At 44.0% G+C, this 19,784-nt stretch overlaps 1 protein-coding gene across 1 annotated transcript; it reads right to left on the minus strand.

The window, feature by feature from the left end:
• Positions 1–1,323: 1,323 nt before the first annotated feature.
• On the minus strand, positions 1,324–11,585 carry C3AR1 (complement C3a receptor 1). The gene is made up of 2 exons (XM_066601232.1): positions 11,456–11,585; positions 1,324–5,548 (listed from the first exon to the last, which is right to left on the minus strand). Exon 2 carries the CDS (start codon positions 5,537–5,539, stop codon positions 4,451–4,453), a length of 1,089 nt encoding a protein of 362 aa, XP_066457329.1. The 5' UTR covers positions 5,540–5,548; positions 11,456–11,585; the 3' UTR covers positions 1,324–4,450.
• Positions 11,586–19,784: the final 8,199 nt, after the last annotated feature.

A 19,784-nucleotide genomic window follows, 5' to 3' on the forward strand; every position in this document is an offset into this window, starting at 1 on the left:
CTGCAGGCATGCTATTAAAACATGCTACAGGCAGAGATATATGGCAATCCTGGGGGCCTTCAGAAAGTCACCGCAGCTGAGCCATTCAGACCCCTTACTCACTGCTTGGGCCATTTAAATTCTGCTACCCTGTTTCCCTGAAAATAAGACATACCCTGAAAATAAGACATAGCATGATTTCCAGAATTTTTGAGGATGCAAAATGATTTTTCAGGCTTTTTGAGGATGCTTGAAATATAAGCCCTACTCCAAAATTAAGCCCTGCTAACAGTTAATTTGAAAAGTCAATTTAAATAGTGTCCAGGCAGCTATACATGTAAAAAAGTTAAACCTTTTTGAACAAAAATTAATGTAAGACACTGTCTTATTTTCAGGGAAACACGGTATCAGAATTGAGAGCTGCATTTAAGTGATTAACAGCCGAGATAGGCGTGAACTCTGATTCCGGCTGTTGTGCCCCGGTGTCAGCCGTCAAAAACAGCCAAAGAAAATTATCTCCTATCCACAGGATAGGGAATAACTTCCTGATCGGTGGGGGTCTGACTGCTGAGATACCAAGAATGGCCATCTGGAGTATCCCTAAATAAAAGGAGTCGTGGTCTCACATGGTGCAGATCCATTCATTTCAATGGGACTGCCGAATATACGCAAGCACGGGCATTCTCATTAAAATGAGAAGAGAGGCAGCATCCATTCATTTAGGGACGCTCCGAAACCTGTTCTGAAAATTGGCATGGATCCTAGCGATCAGACTTCTACTGATCAGTAAGTCATTCCCTGTCCTCTGATGACCAGTAATCTCCGGAGGAGGGGACTTGACGTCTTCCTTTTACTGCCCAGATTCTTTTACGTTTCTCTGTTACTTCTTGTTTTGGGCAACCCTAGAAAGTAAAGAGCAACGCAGGAAGAAGACTTCCATCTGAGGAGCCAAAACAGTGGGCCTTGTGGCTTCACTCTATGTGAGGCTACATCTTACCCCTTAAGGGCTTATTCACACGTCCGTATAGCGGCCAGGTTTTCACACCCGGCCGATATACGGTGTCCCTTCATGCGGGAGAAGGAGGCGGGCCAGGCCGGGAGCTAGTGCACTGAGCTCCCGCCCCCTCTCCGCCCCTCACCAGTGTTTACAATGGGAGGGTGGGACAGGGCGGAGCTAAGTTCCGCCCCCTCCCATTGCAAATAGTTGTGAAGGGTGGAGAGGGGCGGGAGCTCAGTGCACTAGCTCCCGGCCTGGCCCGTGTCCTCCCCCTGCAGGAAGGGACACTGTATATCGGCCGGGCGTGAAAACCCGGCCGATATACGGACATGTGAATAAGCCCTAAGGCTGATTTACACGCAATGATTATCGATCACAATTCGTCCAAATGATGGCTTTTGAGCGATCATCTTTGCATGTAAATGCGTGCCCATCGCATACTTACTGTGCACTCTTCGTTCATCGTTGACTTCAAGCCAGCATAAAATCTGTTGCTCCTGATAGCAGGGACCGCATGCTGTGTTCTCCGCGGGCAGCGCTGATAACATTGTTTTAGCTGCTGTCCTGCCAGAGAACAATGGAGCTGTAAGCAGATAACAGACCTCCAGCTGTTATCTGCTTACAGCAAGGGAAGGCTCATTTGCACGCAAATTAAGCTACTAAGAAGCTACTTAGTTTATTCAAAATGATCGCTCAAAGCTGTCATTCAAGCTATCTTTTGAACGAATTTTGAGCGATCATTTTTGCGTGTAAATGGGCCTTTAGATGCAGCAGTCATTAGCATCTGTGTCACCTCACTGGCGCCCCCACAGTGGGATTACGGGGTTACCATGGCAGCTATAGATCTAATAAAGGCCCACACTAAGGTCATTAGTGATGTATATGTTACCGATATGCCATCATTATACAAGACTGGAATACCCCTTTAAGGTGACCCTCCAGTTGCCGGACAAAATTCTGTTCCAGGGCCAGAGGATAAAGGAGGAAGTTTGATTTTGTCATTATTTGAGGTCCAATTGTCCCATTTTCGACAACCACGATGGCTGCGGCCATCTTTAAACTACCTAATTGCTTATAGCGCATTTGTAGTGATAGGACTACCAACACACTATACCTGCTCTGTGATTGGCTAGTGCTGCTAACGTGATCAGCACTGGCCAATCACAGAGCAGTGCACAATGTAGTTAGAAAATAGTGGCAGCCATCATGGCCACCTAAAAACAGGACCTCAAATTGGCAGAACTGAACAATGGCAAACAAAATCAACTACAGCTCATATATCCCCTGTATCATCCGGTCTTGGGACAGGATTTTGGATTTCTTCAGAGGGTTAACCCCTTTCATCCTATATATAGACATGGTCAGAGTTTATCCAAAGGTGAAAGAGTAGATATGGATATAGTCCAACATATCTGCGTAATGGAAGGAGGGTAGAAAAAAAGAGAACGAGAAACAAGAAGTCATTTCTTAATACTCAGCAGCAATGTTATATTAGAGCTATGCAAAACCGAAAAAGAGGAAGCCGCCTCGTACTCCATCCATCCTGCACGCGAAGACCAGCTGTCCTAGAAGAGCTAATCGAATGGGGAACCAAATCTGAAGGCCAAAAGCTTCAATCTTCACAATCTTCATTGTTGTTCCATCCACAGTCTACAAAGTAGGTCCTCAACTTGTGGCTCTCCAGCTGCTGAGAAACTACAACTCCCGGCACGTCCATTCACATCAAAAGTGTGAGAAAGTACACATCCTGCTGAGCTCCCACAATGCATTGCTGTCTGGTTGCAGGAAAGCAGCAGAATTCTGATATTAGTGTTATGTCTAAATGGAGACGAAAATGTATTTTAAAAAAGCAGAGGATTTACAATAAAAACCCAACACCTAATGGAGATATTAAATGTGGATTATATTAGGAAATATATGGTGCAAAAATGGAGTTCCCCTTTAAATGTCCCAATGAATTTTGTTATCTATGGCAAGCGTGGCACCGACTCTCTATCTGAACTTTTCCTGCTGCCCAACAGTTTACTGAAGTTTTTCCAAGATTTAAAGGGGTTTTCAAACCGTAAAAAAAATAGTTTGGCAGGAAATAGTTTTGTTTTTTTTTAAGTCACATTCACTTCTCAGAGTCCCTCAGGTCCAACGCAGGAGCTCCAGTGCCCACTGCTCCGGTCCCAGAAGAAGCTGCAGCAGTTATGTGCCGCTCATTGCATACGGAACAACTTTGCAGAATACTGCTGTGAACACTTCGTCACCGCTGAAGCCAGTGATTGAGTAATGGTCACGTTCACGACGAATGGCACATGACTGTTGCAGCTTTTTCCTAAACCAGAGCTTCTGTCCTAAACTGCAGAGGGACCTCTGAGTGGTCAACATGGCTAATGTTTTTTCTGGTATAACACGTTCCCTACGTTGGGGCAGATTTTGACGTGGCTTTTGGTGCTGATCCAATCAGACTTCACCATCTCAGTCAAAGAGGTGAAGTCTGCTGCAGATCCGCATCCAAATCTGAACCATTGGTGCTGCCTTTTGCATGTTTTTTGATGCGGAAAATCTTCACCTATTCCGCTACGGGTGAACGTACCCTTAAACTGTCAATCAGTAGTTGTTAGGTGGTTCAAACCCCTCCAAGGAGTAGAATAAAGGTCGTCAATGATGTTGTGTTCTCTCCATAGCACCACGCCACTCTACATTACCTCCCTCATCTCAAACCACCACCCAGTCTGCACCCTCTGCTCCACTAATAAAATCAGATTAATCGCCCCTTTAATTTGAACCTCTCTTTCCCGCCTCCAAGATTTCTCCAGAGCAGCACCAGTCCTCTGGAACGCTCTACCCCAAACAATAACTGACTCACACAACTTCAGGCGTGCTCTAAAAACGCACCTCTTCACGGAGGCGGACCATATACCTTAAACCAAACCCCTCTGTACTCCGCCTGATAACATGCTCCCTGTCCTACCGACTGCAATCCCTGCTAGCTATCAACTGACCCCTGCAGTCGTAACGATTCAGCCACTAAACGGCTTAAGTCTGACTATTGTCTATGTGTATAGCATCCCTCACTCTCCACCTCACCATACCGTGCACATCTCCAGTCTTTACCTTCTGTATCACCCCATTACTTGTAGTACGTAAGCTCGTTGGAGTAGGACCTTCACCCCTACTGTCTCCATCAACTTATTACTACATGTAACTGTGGTTTTTGTGTCTTTGTTTTTTGTATCTGTTCTCCCCTGTTTTTTAAGCACTGCAGAATATGTTAGCGTTATATAAAAAAAGATTATATATCATTGTGTGTGGTACTCCACCCTTCTCATCTAGAAGAATGACAAGCAAGCACTGGGTCCTCCTGGCGCTGGATGGTGGTTAGGATGAAGTAACCTGGTTCTGCAGGGGGCGCCATTTTTATTTTCGCTATGGCGCTCAATCCTATGTATACACCCAACTCCTCCGTCACAGTGAAGTTTCATCTCCTTAGAGATCTATACTGTTTTGGATGGAGCTTTTAGTCTTGCTACGTTCGGTAGTTTTAGTTGCCTCCTCGCTGAAGGCGCTTTCCATAAGCTGCTGCAAAGACTGTTTCATCTTAGTCTTGAAGTCTTTGCCCATGAAGACGTAGAGTATCGGGTTGATGCAACTGTTGAAGAAAGCCAAGCCCACGGAGACGTTGTTCAGTTTAGTCACCGTTTGGCTGTGATCATAAAGCATGATCGTGCCGATGATATGGTAGGGAGCCCAGGTCGCGCAGAAGGCCACGATGATGCCGTATACTATCTTGGTGGTTTTTCTGCCCACCTTTTGGAACCTGCTACTTTGTACTTTAAGAGCCAGACGAATGTAACAGGCTGCAATGATCAGGAGGGGAACCAAGAACCCAAATATCATACGTGTAACTGTGATGGTAATTTCAGCATTGGAGGGTTGAGTGGGAATGCCAAAGTGGTGGTACGCAACATCCTCGGACAGGAGGACGTCAGATTCATTAAGAAAATCTTCGTAGATATTAGAGTCACCTTCAAAGTAACTAGAGTAGTCATGGCCACCCAACTGGTACTCGCAGGTGGTGATGTTGTGCTCTATGGATAACTGTCTGTAGAGAAAGGCGGGTAAAGACATAATGAACGATAATATCCAAATAACCAGGCAGATAAACCAAGCCATTCGTAGGCTGCGGTGATTCTGGGCCCACACCGGCAGGACTACCAAAACACAACGGTCAATGCTGATGGCCACCAAGGTGAAGACGCTGGCAAACATGTTAAGGATGACTATAGCTGGGATTATCTTGCAGAGTACAGCGCCATACAGCCATTCCTTGTAATATAACTGCACGGTGGAGAATGGAAGAGACAGACAACACATGATATCGGCCACAGCGAGGTTCCAGAACCAAATGGTGTTGACCGTCCTCTTCATCTTCACTCCAGTGACCCAAAGCACCAGAATATTACCAGGGACACCTAGCAGAAAGGTGATCACATAAACCAGTGTTGTGAACACAGTCTCTTGGTTATGAGAGTGAGAAAGGGTTTGGTCAAAATCCACATCACTTCCATTGAACATCCTGGTTACCTGCAAAGATATAGGCGGTCAGTGAGTATTTACTTGAAGTTTCCTAGATATCCAGACACATCTAAAATATAAAGACTGCTCTGTGGAAGAGCTTAGATGACTTTATGAGGGTTTTTTTCACAGTCATATAAAAGAGAGTGGTAATCAATAATCAAAAATGTAACTTTTTACAGCAGCTGTAAATCGAGATCTTCATGGTTTACTGGACAGTAGTGCTGACATCTACTGGTAAATGGGAGAATTGAAGTACTCTAATATTTACTTTTATATGCGTAGTCAGAACAAAATGAAATAAAAACATTCTTATTGATGAGACTTTACAACATTTTTTAAAGGGGCAGTATAGTTTACAAAATCAATTTTAAAATACCCTAATAGGTAATTTCGAGTTAATATTTGGGGAATCCCGCATTGAGGACCTTCCCGTATTAACCTCTTCAATGGCACGCCTGGAAATTTTCCGGGACTAGCTCTACTGCCCATAGTGATATAGCCTGGAAGATTTCCGGGCTATGTTTCACTATGGGACCTGCAGAGCACAATGCCATAAGCTGTGGTATTGTGTTCTGCACACACACCGCCTGCACAGTCCCAAAGAGAACCAGTGCAGGACTTAAAAAAAAGAACCAGGAAGATATAACCGATCTGCCAGCAACTTCTCGCTTCTTTTTTTGAGCTCCTGCACTGTTTACACATTGCCATGGAGACCATCGGCTTGTTAGAAGCCGACCAATGGTCCCTGTGGCAGGGAGAGCTGGTTATCGGCTGTCAGATAATAGCCGGGCTCCAGCTCTTATAGTGGAGAATGGAGAAAACCTCCAATCTTCGCTGTTTAACGCTTTACATGCCATGGTCTATGCGACTGCAGCATGTAGAGGGCTGTCACTATCGGACCCCTCGCAATGTGATCAGTCTCTATGACACCCGGAGGCTTGAATATAGCCTCTGGGTCTGCCAGCAATCTCCGCTGATTAACCCTTTACATGCCATTGTCTGTGCGACCGCAGCATGTAAAGGGCTGACAGAGGGAGAGGGCTCCCTCTGTTATCATCGGACCCCCTGCAATGTGATCAGAGGGTCCTGATGGGTCTCTGTGGCACCTGAAGGCTTGAATACAGCCTCTGGGTCTGAGTGTCATAGCCTGTCTAATACCCTGCTATGCCGCAGCATAGCAGAGTATTAGAAGAATTTAAAAAAAGTATTATGCAAGCCCCCTAAAGGGACAAAATTGTAAAAAAAAGTTTAAAAAGTTAAAAAAATTGTAAAAAAATTTTTTAAAAAAATTAAAAAATGCCAAAACCGCACCTTTCTCCCATGACTCTGTAAAAAATAAAATATTAAAAACTAAATTACAAGAGATGAGCGAGCATATTCGCTAAGGGCAACTGCTCGATCGAGCATTGCCCTTAGGGAGTACCTGCCCGCTCGGGAGCAAAGATTCGGCTGCCAGCGGGGAGCGGCGGGGGAGAGCGGGGAGGAACGGAGGGGAGATCTCTCTCTCCCTGTCTCCTCCCCGCTCCCCTCTGCTCATGGCTGCAACTCACCTGTCACCCACGCCGGCACCCGGACCTTTGCTCCCGAGCAGGGAGAAACCCGCTAAGGACAATGCTCGATCGAGTAATTGTCCTCAGCGAGTATGCTCGCTCATCTCTAAAAATTTCACATGTGGTATCCCTTCGTTTATAATGACCCAAAGAAGAAGTACATTATTTAATCTGCAGGGTATACCGCATGGAAAAAAAAAATTTAAACGTGGCAAAAATTGCTAATTTAGCCTATCTCAACATACAAAAAAACGGAATAGAAAGTGATCAAAATACTGTATGGATTAAAAAAATGGTATTAATAAAAAGAACAACTCATCCCGCAAAATAAAAACCCTTAGACAGCTCTGTTGATGAAAAAAATTAATATGCTAGAGGTCTTTGAATGCAGCAAAAAGTAATCTTTTTTTTTTTTTTTTTTAGTGTGAAAAAGTAGCGAAAAAGAAAAAAACTATTACAGTTTGGTATTGACACAATCGTACCGGCCTGTAGATTTACTTTAATATATTATTTATGCTGCTCAGAGAATGCAGTGAAAAATAAAAAAAACATGCCAGAATTACAGATTTTCTTAATCTTGCCCCTAGAAAAAAAGTAAATAAAAAGCGAAATCTCTCGCCTGTTCTCCTGGCATCAGCGCTCACATCCTGGGTACCAAGATGCCAGGAGTTCAGCATGGCGATGCTGCAGTCTCTGATTGACTGCAGTGGTCAGGCGATATTCAGTCACATCAACTTCCACAACAAATGCCGTGAGGATGACGGCCCTACAGAGCTGGATCCACATGGCAGAGGACAGGTAAGTATTGCGCCCTTTGTTATTTTAGCAGACTTGAACCTATAGAGGGAATGTTGTCTGGCAATCAAACAACCCCTTTAACCAGAATGGAGAAAGACGACTAAGAGTGTCTCTCGCTCTGGCGGACCCGGCATTGTTGTACATGACTTGGAGAGCCCTTTGATTTCAGTGGGAACTTTGTAATACTTAACTTTTCCTGTGGTGGCGCTGCAGGGGAATTAGGTAGTTGCTGCTTGCTTCCCTCAGGGATCACAGCTGATCACTATGGGTCCCAGCAAGGGGACACTACCTGATTGGCTTATGATTTGTTCTAACAAAAATACATTGTCCAACAGCATCCATACATTCATGGGCCACCATATCGGTGTACAGAGTGGCAGTTATAGTAGTTATGAGCAGCACAGTGGTTCAGTGAAACTTATACGGTAGTACATGGAAAACCATTTAAAAGTATGTGGAACACATTAGGGAACTTGTCCAGAAGCACACTGAACATTATATTATAGTTTTACGGAAGTACTTTACAGGGGTTGTACCAAGATCAAAAGTCATCCCCTATCCACTGGATAGCGGATAACTAGCTGATTGATGGGGGTCTCACCACTGAGTTGATCTCAAGAATGGGGTCCCTATTGCCCCCTCTGCTTGTTACTGAGGGTTGCTTCTCTCCCTGCAGTGTCTCCCTGGCCAAACATGTGTACTCAGCATTCCATTCATTTTAATTGGGCTGATGGAAATATCAAAGTGCTTGGTGCCGTAAGCCTGCAATAAGGAGAACATTGGACATGGGACCCCTCTCTCAGGATTAGCGGGGGTCTCAGTGGTGAAACCCCCACTGATCAGCAAGTTATCCCCTATCCTGTGGATAGGGAAATACCTTGTGATGCCAGTCCAATCCTTCTAATTACTATATGGTAGTTATATGGAAATTATATGGATGCACATGGGATGTTATATGGAAGCACATGACATTCCATATGGTGATTATATAGTGCATTGAATAACTAATGGTAGTTATACAGAAGTATACTATATGGTAGTTATATGGAAGTATATGGCATTCTATATGGTAATTATGTAGTGCGAAGAATACTTTATGGTAATTTTATGCAAGTACATGGGAAATTATATGGAAGTATATGGTATTCCATATGGTAGTTATAGAGTGCGTAGAATGCTTTATGGTGGTTATATAGAAAGTGGAATACCTTACACCGAAATATACTTTATGGTAGTTATATGGAAATACATGGCGTTACATATGGTAGTTATACAGTGCCTAGAATATTATATGGAAGTACATGGAATATTATGTGGAAGTTATATGGAAGTACATGGAATATTATGTGGAAGTTATATGGAAGTACATGGAATATTATGTGGAAGTTATATGGAAGTACATGGAATATTATGTGGAAGTTATATGGAAGTACATGGAATATTATGTGGTAGTTATATGGAAGTACATGGAATATTATGTGGAAGTTATATGGAAGTACATGGAATATTATGTGGAAGTTATATGGAAGTACATGGAATATTATGTGGAAGTTATATGGAAGTACATGGAATATTATATGGTAGTTATATGGAAGTACATGGAATATTATGTGGAAGTTATATGGAAGTACATGGAATATTATGTGGAAGTTATATGGAAGTACATGGAATATTATGTGGAAGTTATATGGAAGTACATGGAATATTATATGGTAGTTATATGGAAGTACATGGAATATTATGTGGAAGTTATATGGAAGTACATGGAATATTATGTGGAAGTTATATGGAAATACATGGAATATTATGTGGAAGTTATATGGAAGTACATGGAATATTATGTGGAAGTTATATGGAAGTACATGGAATATTATGTGGAAGTTATATGGAAGTACATGGAATATTATGTGGAAGTTATATGGAAGTACATGGAATATTATGTGGAAGTTATATGGAAGTACATGGCATTCCATATGGTAGTTACATAGTGTGAAGAAATACCACATGGCAGTTATTTAACAGTACATGGAATAACATATAGTAGTTATATGGATGTATGTGGAAGTTATATAAAGTCCATGGAATACTATATGCTAGTTATACGACAGTACATCAAACACCAGTCAAATATAGAGTACCATAAGAAACCTCATAAGGACAGTTTGTGTATCTAAACTACTTCCTCCTCCACCCAGTCATGGGATACTGTAATCTCTTGGTGATAGTGCTACCAGCCATTAGATACAACAGCTATATATATCCATAGACAGTTTACTGGGGATGGGTCTAGATCGCCTTCTGCTCACACAGCTGCAGTCTGCTACAATGTACCAGTACAGGCAATGCTCTGTGAGATGACCACCACATCTCTAATCTCTCTTTTGCTCTGGACTCCAGGATGAAACATGGTAACAAAACTCAGCTGTGTGACAGGACCCGGTCTGTACAGATTCTGAGCCTCAGTAAGCAAGAATGTTTATCTTCACTGACAGGAAGCAGAGATCGTTAACATGGCAACTGTTTTTCCCTCTTCAACCCTGTCTGTCCAGGGCTTAAACCTCAGGATAGGTCATCAATAATTAATCGGTGGGGGGCCGCAGCTCAGGATCCCCGATGATCAGCTGATCCTCTGCCCCTCTGTCAGTGAAGCCCAGCCAGACGTCTGCATTGGTGATCAGAGCCGGACGTATAACAGAAAGGCTTTACTCCCACTGAAATCCATGAGAGCAATGCCTTGTATTATACTTCCAGCTCTGACTGCAATCGCTCACATTTATTTCAATGGGAGAAAAGCCTATCAATTATACTCCCATGGGTCATTAATAGTAAATGCCTGGAAAACCCCTTTTAATAGAATGCTTGTAAAAGTACAATATGCTGCAATACTGAAGTATTGCAGTATATTGTGCAAGTTATCAAATGATCGTAAATTCAAGTTCACTAGTGAGGAAAAAAATGTAAAATAAGTTTACCACTAATTTTTTGATTATTCCAAAAACTAAAAAATGCTAAAAGTAAAAACAAACTTTCAATATTTCACATAAAAAATAAAATAAACATATTTGGTATTGCTGCATCTGTAAAAAGGACCGGTCTATAAACAACAGATTATCCCGAATAGTGAATGCTGACAGAAAAGAAACACAATGCCAGAATTGCTCTTTTTTTGGTCTCACTGTCTCCAAGAAAATAATTGGATTCCATTTTTTTACGTTTTACTTCACTTAGTAATTTTTAAACGTTTTTCAGTACATTACATAGTATATTAATGGATGCCTTTGAAAAATCCAACTCATCCTGCAAAACACGAGCCCTTGTACAGACACGTCAGGGGGAAAAATAAAAAGGTTACAACTTTTTGAAAGCAGGCAGGAGAAAAGAAAAAGGAAAAATGGCCGTGTCATCTCATTACATTTCATAAAAAATGTATTTTTAACAAAAATGTATAAAAAAATAACATAATAGGGAAATATTGTATATAATATATAAAATAAATGACTATATAATATACAGCATGCACATATATGGTAGTATAATACATAGACTGTATATTATTGTACTGTACCTGTGGTGGTCCTCGCCAGGCTTGTGATGATGACAGTGATCTGTAGTTCCCCGCTGTCTGGAGATATATGTAAGAAGTCACAGTCCTCTTAGTTCTATCTCAATATATTTCATAACTTCCTTCCTGTCAGATATCTTGACTCTGACTATTTGCAGATGTCGTGGCGTCTTCTTTATATACAATGAGTTATTTATTGTGTTACGTAAATAGTTTTATTTTAATACCCATTGAGGTCTGTGTTGAGCATATCACCAATACTGCGCAATATTCCGCACACGAACGGGTCGGATTCCGCATGCGGGATCCCACAGTGGAATCTGACCTGTGCCAGGCCCGCGCAAACCATTGCCTCTTATGGGATCCATTGGGCTTCCATCGTACGACCAGAACAAAATAGCACAGTGTGCTGCGCTATTTCCTTCGATATTTCATGTTGGATCTGCGCTGGAGACACTAACTGGGCACTTTAGAGGGCACAGAGGAGCATTGTTACTTTGAGGTGGCACTATTACTTTGAGGGGGCACAGAGTGGCACTATTACTTTAAGAGTCTCACAGTGGTACTACTACTGTGACGGGGCATAGAGGGACATTATTACTTTAGGGGACATAGAGTAGCACTACTTAAGGGGCTCACAGTGGTACTATCACGTTCAGGGCCACAGAGTGGCACTATAGCTCAGAAAGGCATTATTAATTTCAGGAGACAGAGAGTGGCTCACAGTAGTACTATTACTTTGAGGGAGAACATGGTGGCACGATTACTTTGAAGGGGGCACTGTATGACATTATCGCACAGAAGTCCATTATTACTTTAACCCCTTCATGACATGGCCTATTTTGGGCTTAAGGACGCAACAATTTTGGTGGATTTTCTTCTCTGTTTATCAAAAGTCATAACTTTTTTATTTTTCCGTCGACGCGGCTGTATGAGGGCTTGTTTTTTGCGTGGTGAACTGTAGTTTTTATTGGCGTCATTTTTGGGTACATTGACTATATTGTAAACCTTTTTTTTTTTTTTTTAATGATAGCAGGGAGAGAAAACGCATCAATTCTGCCAAAGATTTTTTTTTTTTTTTTTACAGCGTTAATCATGCAGCATAAATGAGACATTACATTTTTTCTGCGGGTCGGTACGGTTACAACGATACCAAAATTCTTACATTTTTTTTAGGTTTTCCCACTTTTCTGCAATAAAAACCCTTTTTCTTGGAAATTTTTTTTTTTTTCTAAATTGCTGCATTCAAAGTCCTGTAACTTTTTTACTTTTCGATGTACGGAGCTCTATGAGGGCTTATTTTTTGCGAGACAAGCTGTAGATTTTATTGGTACCATTTTGGGGTACATACGGCTTTTTTGATCACTTTTATTGCGTTTTTAGTGAGGCAAAATGCTAAAAATTAGCATTTTGCCTGTTTTTTAGCGTTTTTTTCCGTGCACAATCAAAAGCATGTGCAACTTATTGTACGCGTCGTTACGGACACGACAATACCAAATATGTGGGGTTTTTATTTTTTTTTACCTTTTTTTATGCTAATCTGAGAAAAAGCATTAAAAAATGGGTTTTTTAAACTCTTTTTTTACATTTTTTTTTAATTCTTTTTTTAATCTTTCTTTTTTTTACACTTTTTGAGTCCCTCTGAGGGACTTACAACACTGTACTGATGATCGCTGTCATAAGGCATGGCAGAGCTACTGCTCTGCCATGCCTTATCGCTTATACAGCGATCATAGGCATAGGCAATACAGGACGCCGGTGTCTGGCATCCTGTTGCCATGGTGACAGGCCGGGCTCTCGCGATGACATCGCAAGTGCCGGCCGGAGACACAGAGGGAGCCGCTCCCTCTGTGAACTCTTTCCCTGCCCCGATCTACTTAGATCGCGGCAGGGAAGGGGTTAACAGCGGGGGCGCATCTCCGATGCCCCCCCTTCCCCCGCTGTTGCAGCGGGACGCCGGCTGTGACTGACAGCCTGCTCCCGCTGCGGGATCGCGCGGGATCATATGTGATCCCGCTCTATCTCCAGGACGTAAGTTTACATCCTGTTGCGGGAAGTACCAGGCTGCCAGGACGTAAACTTACGCCCTGCAGCGGGAAGGGGTTAAGGGGCACAGTGTGGTATTATAGCACAGTAGTACCATTACTACTTTGATGGAGCACAGAGTGGCATTTTTACTTTGAAGGGACACCGAAGGGGCATTATTACTTTGAGGGACACAGATTGCCACTATTTGAGGTGTTCACAGTGGTACTATTACTTTTAGGGGGCACAGCGTGGCACTATTAATTTGAGGGGGCACAGTGTGGCATTACAGCACAGTAGTACCATTACTACTTTGATGGAGCACAGAGTGGCATTTTTACTTTGAAGGGACACCGAAGGGGCATTATTACTTTGAGGGACACAGATTGACACTATTTGAGGTGTTCACAGAGGTACTATTACTTTTAGGGGGCACAAAGTGGCACTATTACTTTGAAGAGTCACACAGTGGTACTAATTACTTTCAATGAGGATACACAGGGAGGCATTATTACTTTGAGAGGGCAAAGAGTGGCAGTATGGCACAGGAGGCCATTACTACTTTCAGGTGGCACTATAGCCCAGAGAGGAACATTATAGCATTGAGGGGACACAGAGGGGCGGGAATTAAGGTGTGATTTCAAGTAAAAAAAAATAGTTGCTAAGCTCACTGTAATTATCGTCCCTCTTCTCATTCTTGGAAAGTTGGCAGGTGCGCTCATGCACATGGCTGTATGTCAGCCTCCCGCAACCTGTAACTTGTACGGAACACATATGGCACCCGTAGACGTGTAAGAGGCTGTTCTGTACCTCCATATAACCCCCAAATTTCGTAAACCTATGGTAGGCTGCAGTGGAAACCATATTACTGAGCTGTTCCTCCCTAAAAGCATAGCTTACACCCGCCAACTCTCCCTGGAGTTCCATCCTGGAAAACGGGAAGCCCATACAGACTCCCAGAAGAGCAGGCAAGTCTTCCAGGTGCTTAGGGCCTCAAGCTACAGGAACGAGGAGAGTCTGGTCTGGGGTCTGCATTAGTTTTAGGATGTGATGAAGGGGTCATGCGCATTAGTTTGAATAAAATTCCTCAGGTTGGGGTCATGTCCGCATCCTTCCATGGGAATATGATGCATAAGTGGCATCCAATGGGGCACGCAGCGTATTGAAATGTCTGTGGGAAAAAAAATTCAAAAGTGTGCCCAAATTCATATTAGCTCTTAATCCTGCAGCTGCAAAGTACAGAGTCAGTAGCAGACGTCTCTGAGCCGGGCCAAAGGGGGATGATTCTAGAAATCAGTGGTGACCGAGACCTCAGACCTCACCAATGTCTTATCAACCACAGAGAAACCTGCAAGTACAACTGTGGTTCCACAATGAGGTTCTCCATAACAGAGGATTTTTTGGAATCGCCACCAATTGCAGCACAACTGTAAGAACTCCCATATTTTCTATGCATTTTAGATGCGGCTGTGTTGGAGTGAGGAACGTGTATGTGTCAACCCTACGTAGAAGTAGGCACTGAGTGGGAAACGGCCGAATGTGACAGACAGGAGCTTGCAATAAACTTCTGCATTTCTTTGAAAGTGAGAGATTAGCAAAAACCTAAAAGTACATTACATGCAAATTTACAAACTGCTGAATCAGAAATAAATCTACAGAAAGTCCCCGAATAGCTGCACCCAAGTCAGAAAAGGAAGTCCGATAGATTTGTAGACTGTATGGTTCTTGAGTGAAGCTTTAACGGGGCAACCAGGCACCGCGCCTCAGAGCCTGTTGGCATGCCCACCTCCACACAAACGCACCATGCAGGCTCTTGGAAGAAAATGGTAGCTTAAAGCCACGTTTTATTTACAGAAATACAGTCTGATGCAAATAGTGCGGTACTATCGCCTTCCTTCGGAGCGGGCCTCCGCCTACTGCTCTTCCCTTGAGGCTAGTTGGGCCACCTGGTGCTGCCAGCCGGTTACAAACAGCGCCAGCTTCCCCACCTACACGTGCTCTTTGCCCGCCAAGATCTCGTCATGGCCCACCTTGTTGGCAGTAGCAATGTAGACTTAAAACTTTTCTCGAAGATTCTCGCCAATCGATTATATCACCCTATCTCGGTGATATAATTCACGGAGACCAAGTGGGGCTTGTGCCACTACGGGAGGCACGGGACAATACGGCATGCGATAAGGTTGCCCTCTTTCCCCTCTCCCTTTTATCCTTTGACTAGAACCCCTCTACATTAGATCCAACGTCAGCATCGGGGGAGTCCAGATGGGGTGTGCCGTGTATAAGGCAGCCGCATACGTGGATGATTTGCTGTTCTTTCTCTCTTTCCTGAGGGTCTCTCTTCCTGTTCTCCTCAACGAACTTCGTCTCTATGCTACGTTTTCCAATATCAAAATTAATTATCAAAAATCGGCGGCCCTCAATATTTTCCTCCCCCGCTCCCTGGTGGATGAGATTAAAAGAGACCTTACCTCCTGAACAAAGGCCTTTTTCTCTTGGTTTGGCAGGTGCTTGATATTTATGTTGAATATTTTGCCCAGAGTATTGTACACCCTCCAAGCTTTACCCATTGACATTCCCAGACTCTTTTTCCGACACCTGTCTTCCTTACTCATGAAGTTCGTCTGGGCGGATAAACCAACCCGGATTGCATGGAGCCTCCTGTCGAGGCCCAAGGTGATGGGGGGCCTCGGCCTCCTGAACCTTGTGACTTACCATCAGGCCTCCCAACTAGTAAGAGTGGTTAACTGGATTAGGCAGTCAGATAGTAAGCAATGGATGTCAATGGAACAGTCGTTTTCCTCAATACTCTTGCTGGTCCTCCCTTGGATACAGGAAGACATCCCGTCAGAGATTAGGCTGCATCCCACAATAGGGCCCACCCTTAGAGTAATCTTTCAAGCTCTCCACAAGTCAGGGCTCTCACCTAGGCCCTCTATCCTTATTTCCCATTTCGGGTAACCAGGCCTTCTCTCCGAGTCTAGAGGAGGGTAGGTTTTTGGTTCCGCAATGGTAGGTTTTGAGCATTCCACTTTTTCTCGGAAGGGCAATGGCTGCCTGTAGATGAGCTGGCCAATGTCACAGACCCGGACCACTGAACTTCTGGCAGATCCATCAAATTAGGCATTTCCTCCTTTCCCTATCCCCACCATACCCTCTCATGCATGTATAATATTCTAATGTCTGACATGGAGAACACTACACCATCTTATGTCCTGGCCTGGAAGAAGAAGTTTGGGATATCGCTTATACCTGAACAGCTAACAAAAATGTACACCTACACTCATAAGTCGTCCATCTCAAGTAAGCTTCGCGAAACAGGATTCAAGGTCCTCTCTCGGTGATACAGGGTGCCCTCTCGGTTACATAAAATTTTTCCCGTGGTCTCCCCACTTTGCTGGACATGCGGTGCAGGCCAGGGAACCCTACTGCACATTTTCTGGGATTGCCCAGTGTTGACTGGTTTCTGGTCGGAGGTGTGGCGTATTACCTCCAAATTCATGGATTTTGCCTTACCAAAATCTCCCGCATTCATCCTCCTGCATCTCAGTGACATCCCAGAATATACTTACAGGCGCTCTGTGGTGAGACATCTGGTGAACGCAGCAAGGGCATGTATCCCCAAACTCTGGAGACAAACACTACCACCCTCCATTGTTTTGTGGTTTCATCTTATTCAGGAAATGGAGGACCTAACGGGAAACGTTTACCAAAACGTGGCATCATTGGGTGGAGTTCCAAGGTTCAGATGACTTATAAGAACTTCGCTGGATAGAGCGCTATGTAGATCCCCCAATATCGGTTACTGCTTCAATGGTATGTAGGGACAGGCACCTCCCCCTTCCTTATATATTAGTTTTTTTCCCTCTTTCTTTCTCTTTTCCCTCCACTTCCTCATCAGTCTGGGAGTCTCGTCTGTTTGGTTTACCCGCCACGGCTAAAGCCTCGCACCTCGCATCGCACTGGCTTGCACCTCACATGGCGTGCAATACTTTGCTGGCCCTACCGAAAACAATGGGTGATGCGAGGGAACGCCCAAAGATAGGACATGCTGCGAGAAAAGTGTATGACCCAATTCAAAAGAATGGGGTTCATATTTGTGCGTCTCGCAACGCACAAATCTCACGCAATTTTCTCTGAAAGCAGCCCGACGTGTACATTTTTTGTTCCCAAATTCCTAAAAACCAAAAAAAACGCGTTCAACTACAAAATGTATAATAAAGACTTTACAGCGGAGAAAGTATTTTATTAAGAATAAAACGGACGCAAACTTTGGGAAATGTACGGTCTATGTTAGAAAAGCGTGCGGTAAGGGCTCCTTCACGCTGGCGATCGCGATATCGCTGCGAAAAAATCATGACAAAATCCCAGTTTGTTCATGTGATGTTTGGGTGTCAGTAGTGCTTTTTCTTGCAAAAAAAAAAGTCGCCCCCACTTGCGATTTTCTTGCGCATTTTTTGGTGCGATTTTGCTGCCGCTTTTTTACCGCAAAAGTCGATAGGACTTTCTAATGTTAAAAACGCATCACAGCGCACGAAAATCCCAAGTCCGTGCTTTGCGATATGATAAAAAGGAGGCTCCATAGGGAAACATGGGAGATAAAAAAAATGTAAAAATCGCAAAACGCATAAAGATAGAGCACGCCACAATTTTTTCTTATCATGTTCATGCGCAACTACGCTCGCCGCTACGAGTACCAGCAGAATATATGCAGCAAGGTGTGAACGCACCCTAAGGCTGGCTTCACAGGGTTGAGAAAATCACGTGAGATTTGTGCGTTGTGAGATGCGCAAATCTCACACAAATATAAACCTTTGAATGGGGTCATACATATGAGCGATTATTTTTTCCCGCACCACAGAAAAACACCTCGCATCCGCAGGGAAAATACACGTCGGTGAGCGCAAAATCGAAAACGTGCTCGCCCCTGTGTGAAGTTACCCGAATAGTAACTGTTGCCCATAACAACCAATCAGAGCACAGCTTTCATTTTTCCACAGCAGCATGCTTTGATTGGTTGCTAGGGGCAACAAGAACAGTCTTAGGTCCCCACATTTGCGCTCACATGAGCGTAGCGTTTTTGCAGCATGAACGATGCTTTTTTGCACGCGCATCGACGTATTTTGCTGCACTCCTTGCACAGTGAGACATATTGATTTGCGCTCAGCAAACAAGGACGCGCCAATTGAAATGGCGAATCCATCTAATGAGTTACAGGTGTTTCATGGCGATATTTGCATGCGCAAATATGTCTGTGTAACTCTGGCTTAAGGCCGGCTGCACACGAACATGGTGGATTCCGCATACGGGAGCCCGCAGCGGAATACAACGCTGTGTCCGGCTGGCGACTTCGTGTACCTGTCATTCATCTTCTTTCTCCGCACTGCGGATGGCTGCGACAAACCGCCGTCCGAAATGCGCGGTACAGATTTTTTTAAATGTTTCTTTTCCCCGCGCTATCGCTAGGTGATGACACGGGTACCCACGACCTATCCGCAATTGCGCATGGGACGTGGGTCGGACAGCTTCCATTGATGTCCGTGTGGATACGCAGAAAAATAGAGCATGCTGCGATTTTTCTTCCGCTCGCGCAAATCACAATTGGTTTCAGCTCGTGTGCAGGAAGAAGCGATTCTCCATAGCGGACTACAGGCGGTATTTGCTTCAGAACCGCAGTGCGGACGCCGACCGCGAATTCCACAAGGAGGCTCCATAGGGAAACGTGGGACTTTTTTTTTTTTTAAATCGCAGAAAGATAGGGCAAACTGCGATTTTTTTTTCTCTCGTAACATCGCATTAGTGGAAAAAATCTTGGCAAAATCACATGAGAAAATTGCAAGCGCCGACGCTCAAAAATAGTGGGAACAGAGACGTGATTTTACCGCGATTTTCTCACAGCGATATCGCGATCGCCCGTGTGAAGCTACCCTAACAAGCGGTTTTTCGTTGTCGCTTTATTATACAGACGTGCGTTATTTTCAGGTGTTTTTCCTCACATGGACGTCTACGGGACGCGCCTGAAAATACACCAAATACACAGCGCGCTGCGTTAAAAAAAGGGAAACGCCACGTCTCCGAAGAACACAAGCGAGAAAGAAGCGGCAGAAACGGAACATGTTTTATGACTTTACTGTGATCCGTGACTTCGGACATTCGCGCGGGCGGGTTTTTTTTCTGCAACAATTCGGCAAGAAAAATGCCGCAAAACAACACAATATGTGACCGCACCGCAGTCCGCCACATCCAGGGAAATTTCCGTACTGCGGCTGATGTGGATTCACTCCCCTTCCTCTCGCGCCTTTTATGGCGG

The sequence above is a fragment of the Eleutherodactylus coqui genome, chromosome 4 (assembly GCF_035609145.1).
Source record: "Eleutherodactylus coqui strain aEleCoq1 chromosome 4, aEleCoq1.hap1, whole genome shotgun sequence".
Taxonomy (NCBI): Eukaryota; Metazoa; Chordata; class Amphibia; order Anura; family Eleutherodactylidae; genus Eleutherodactylus; species Eleutherodactylus coqui.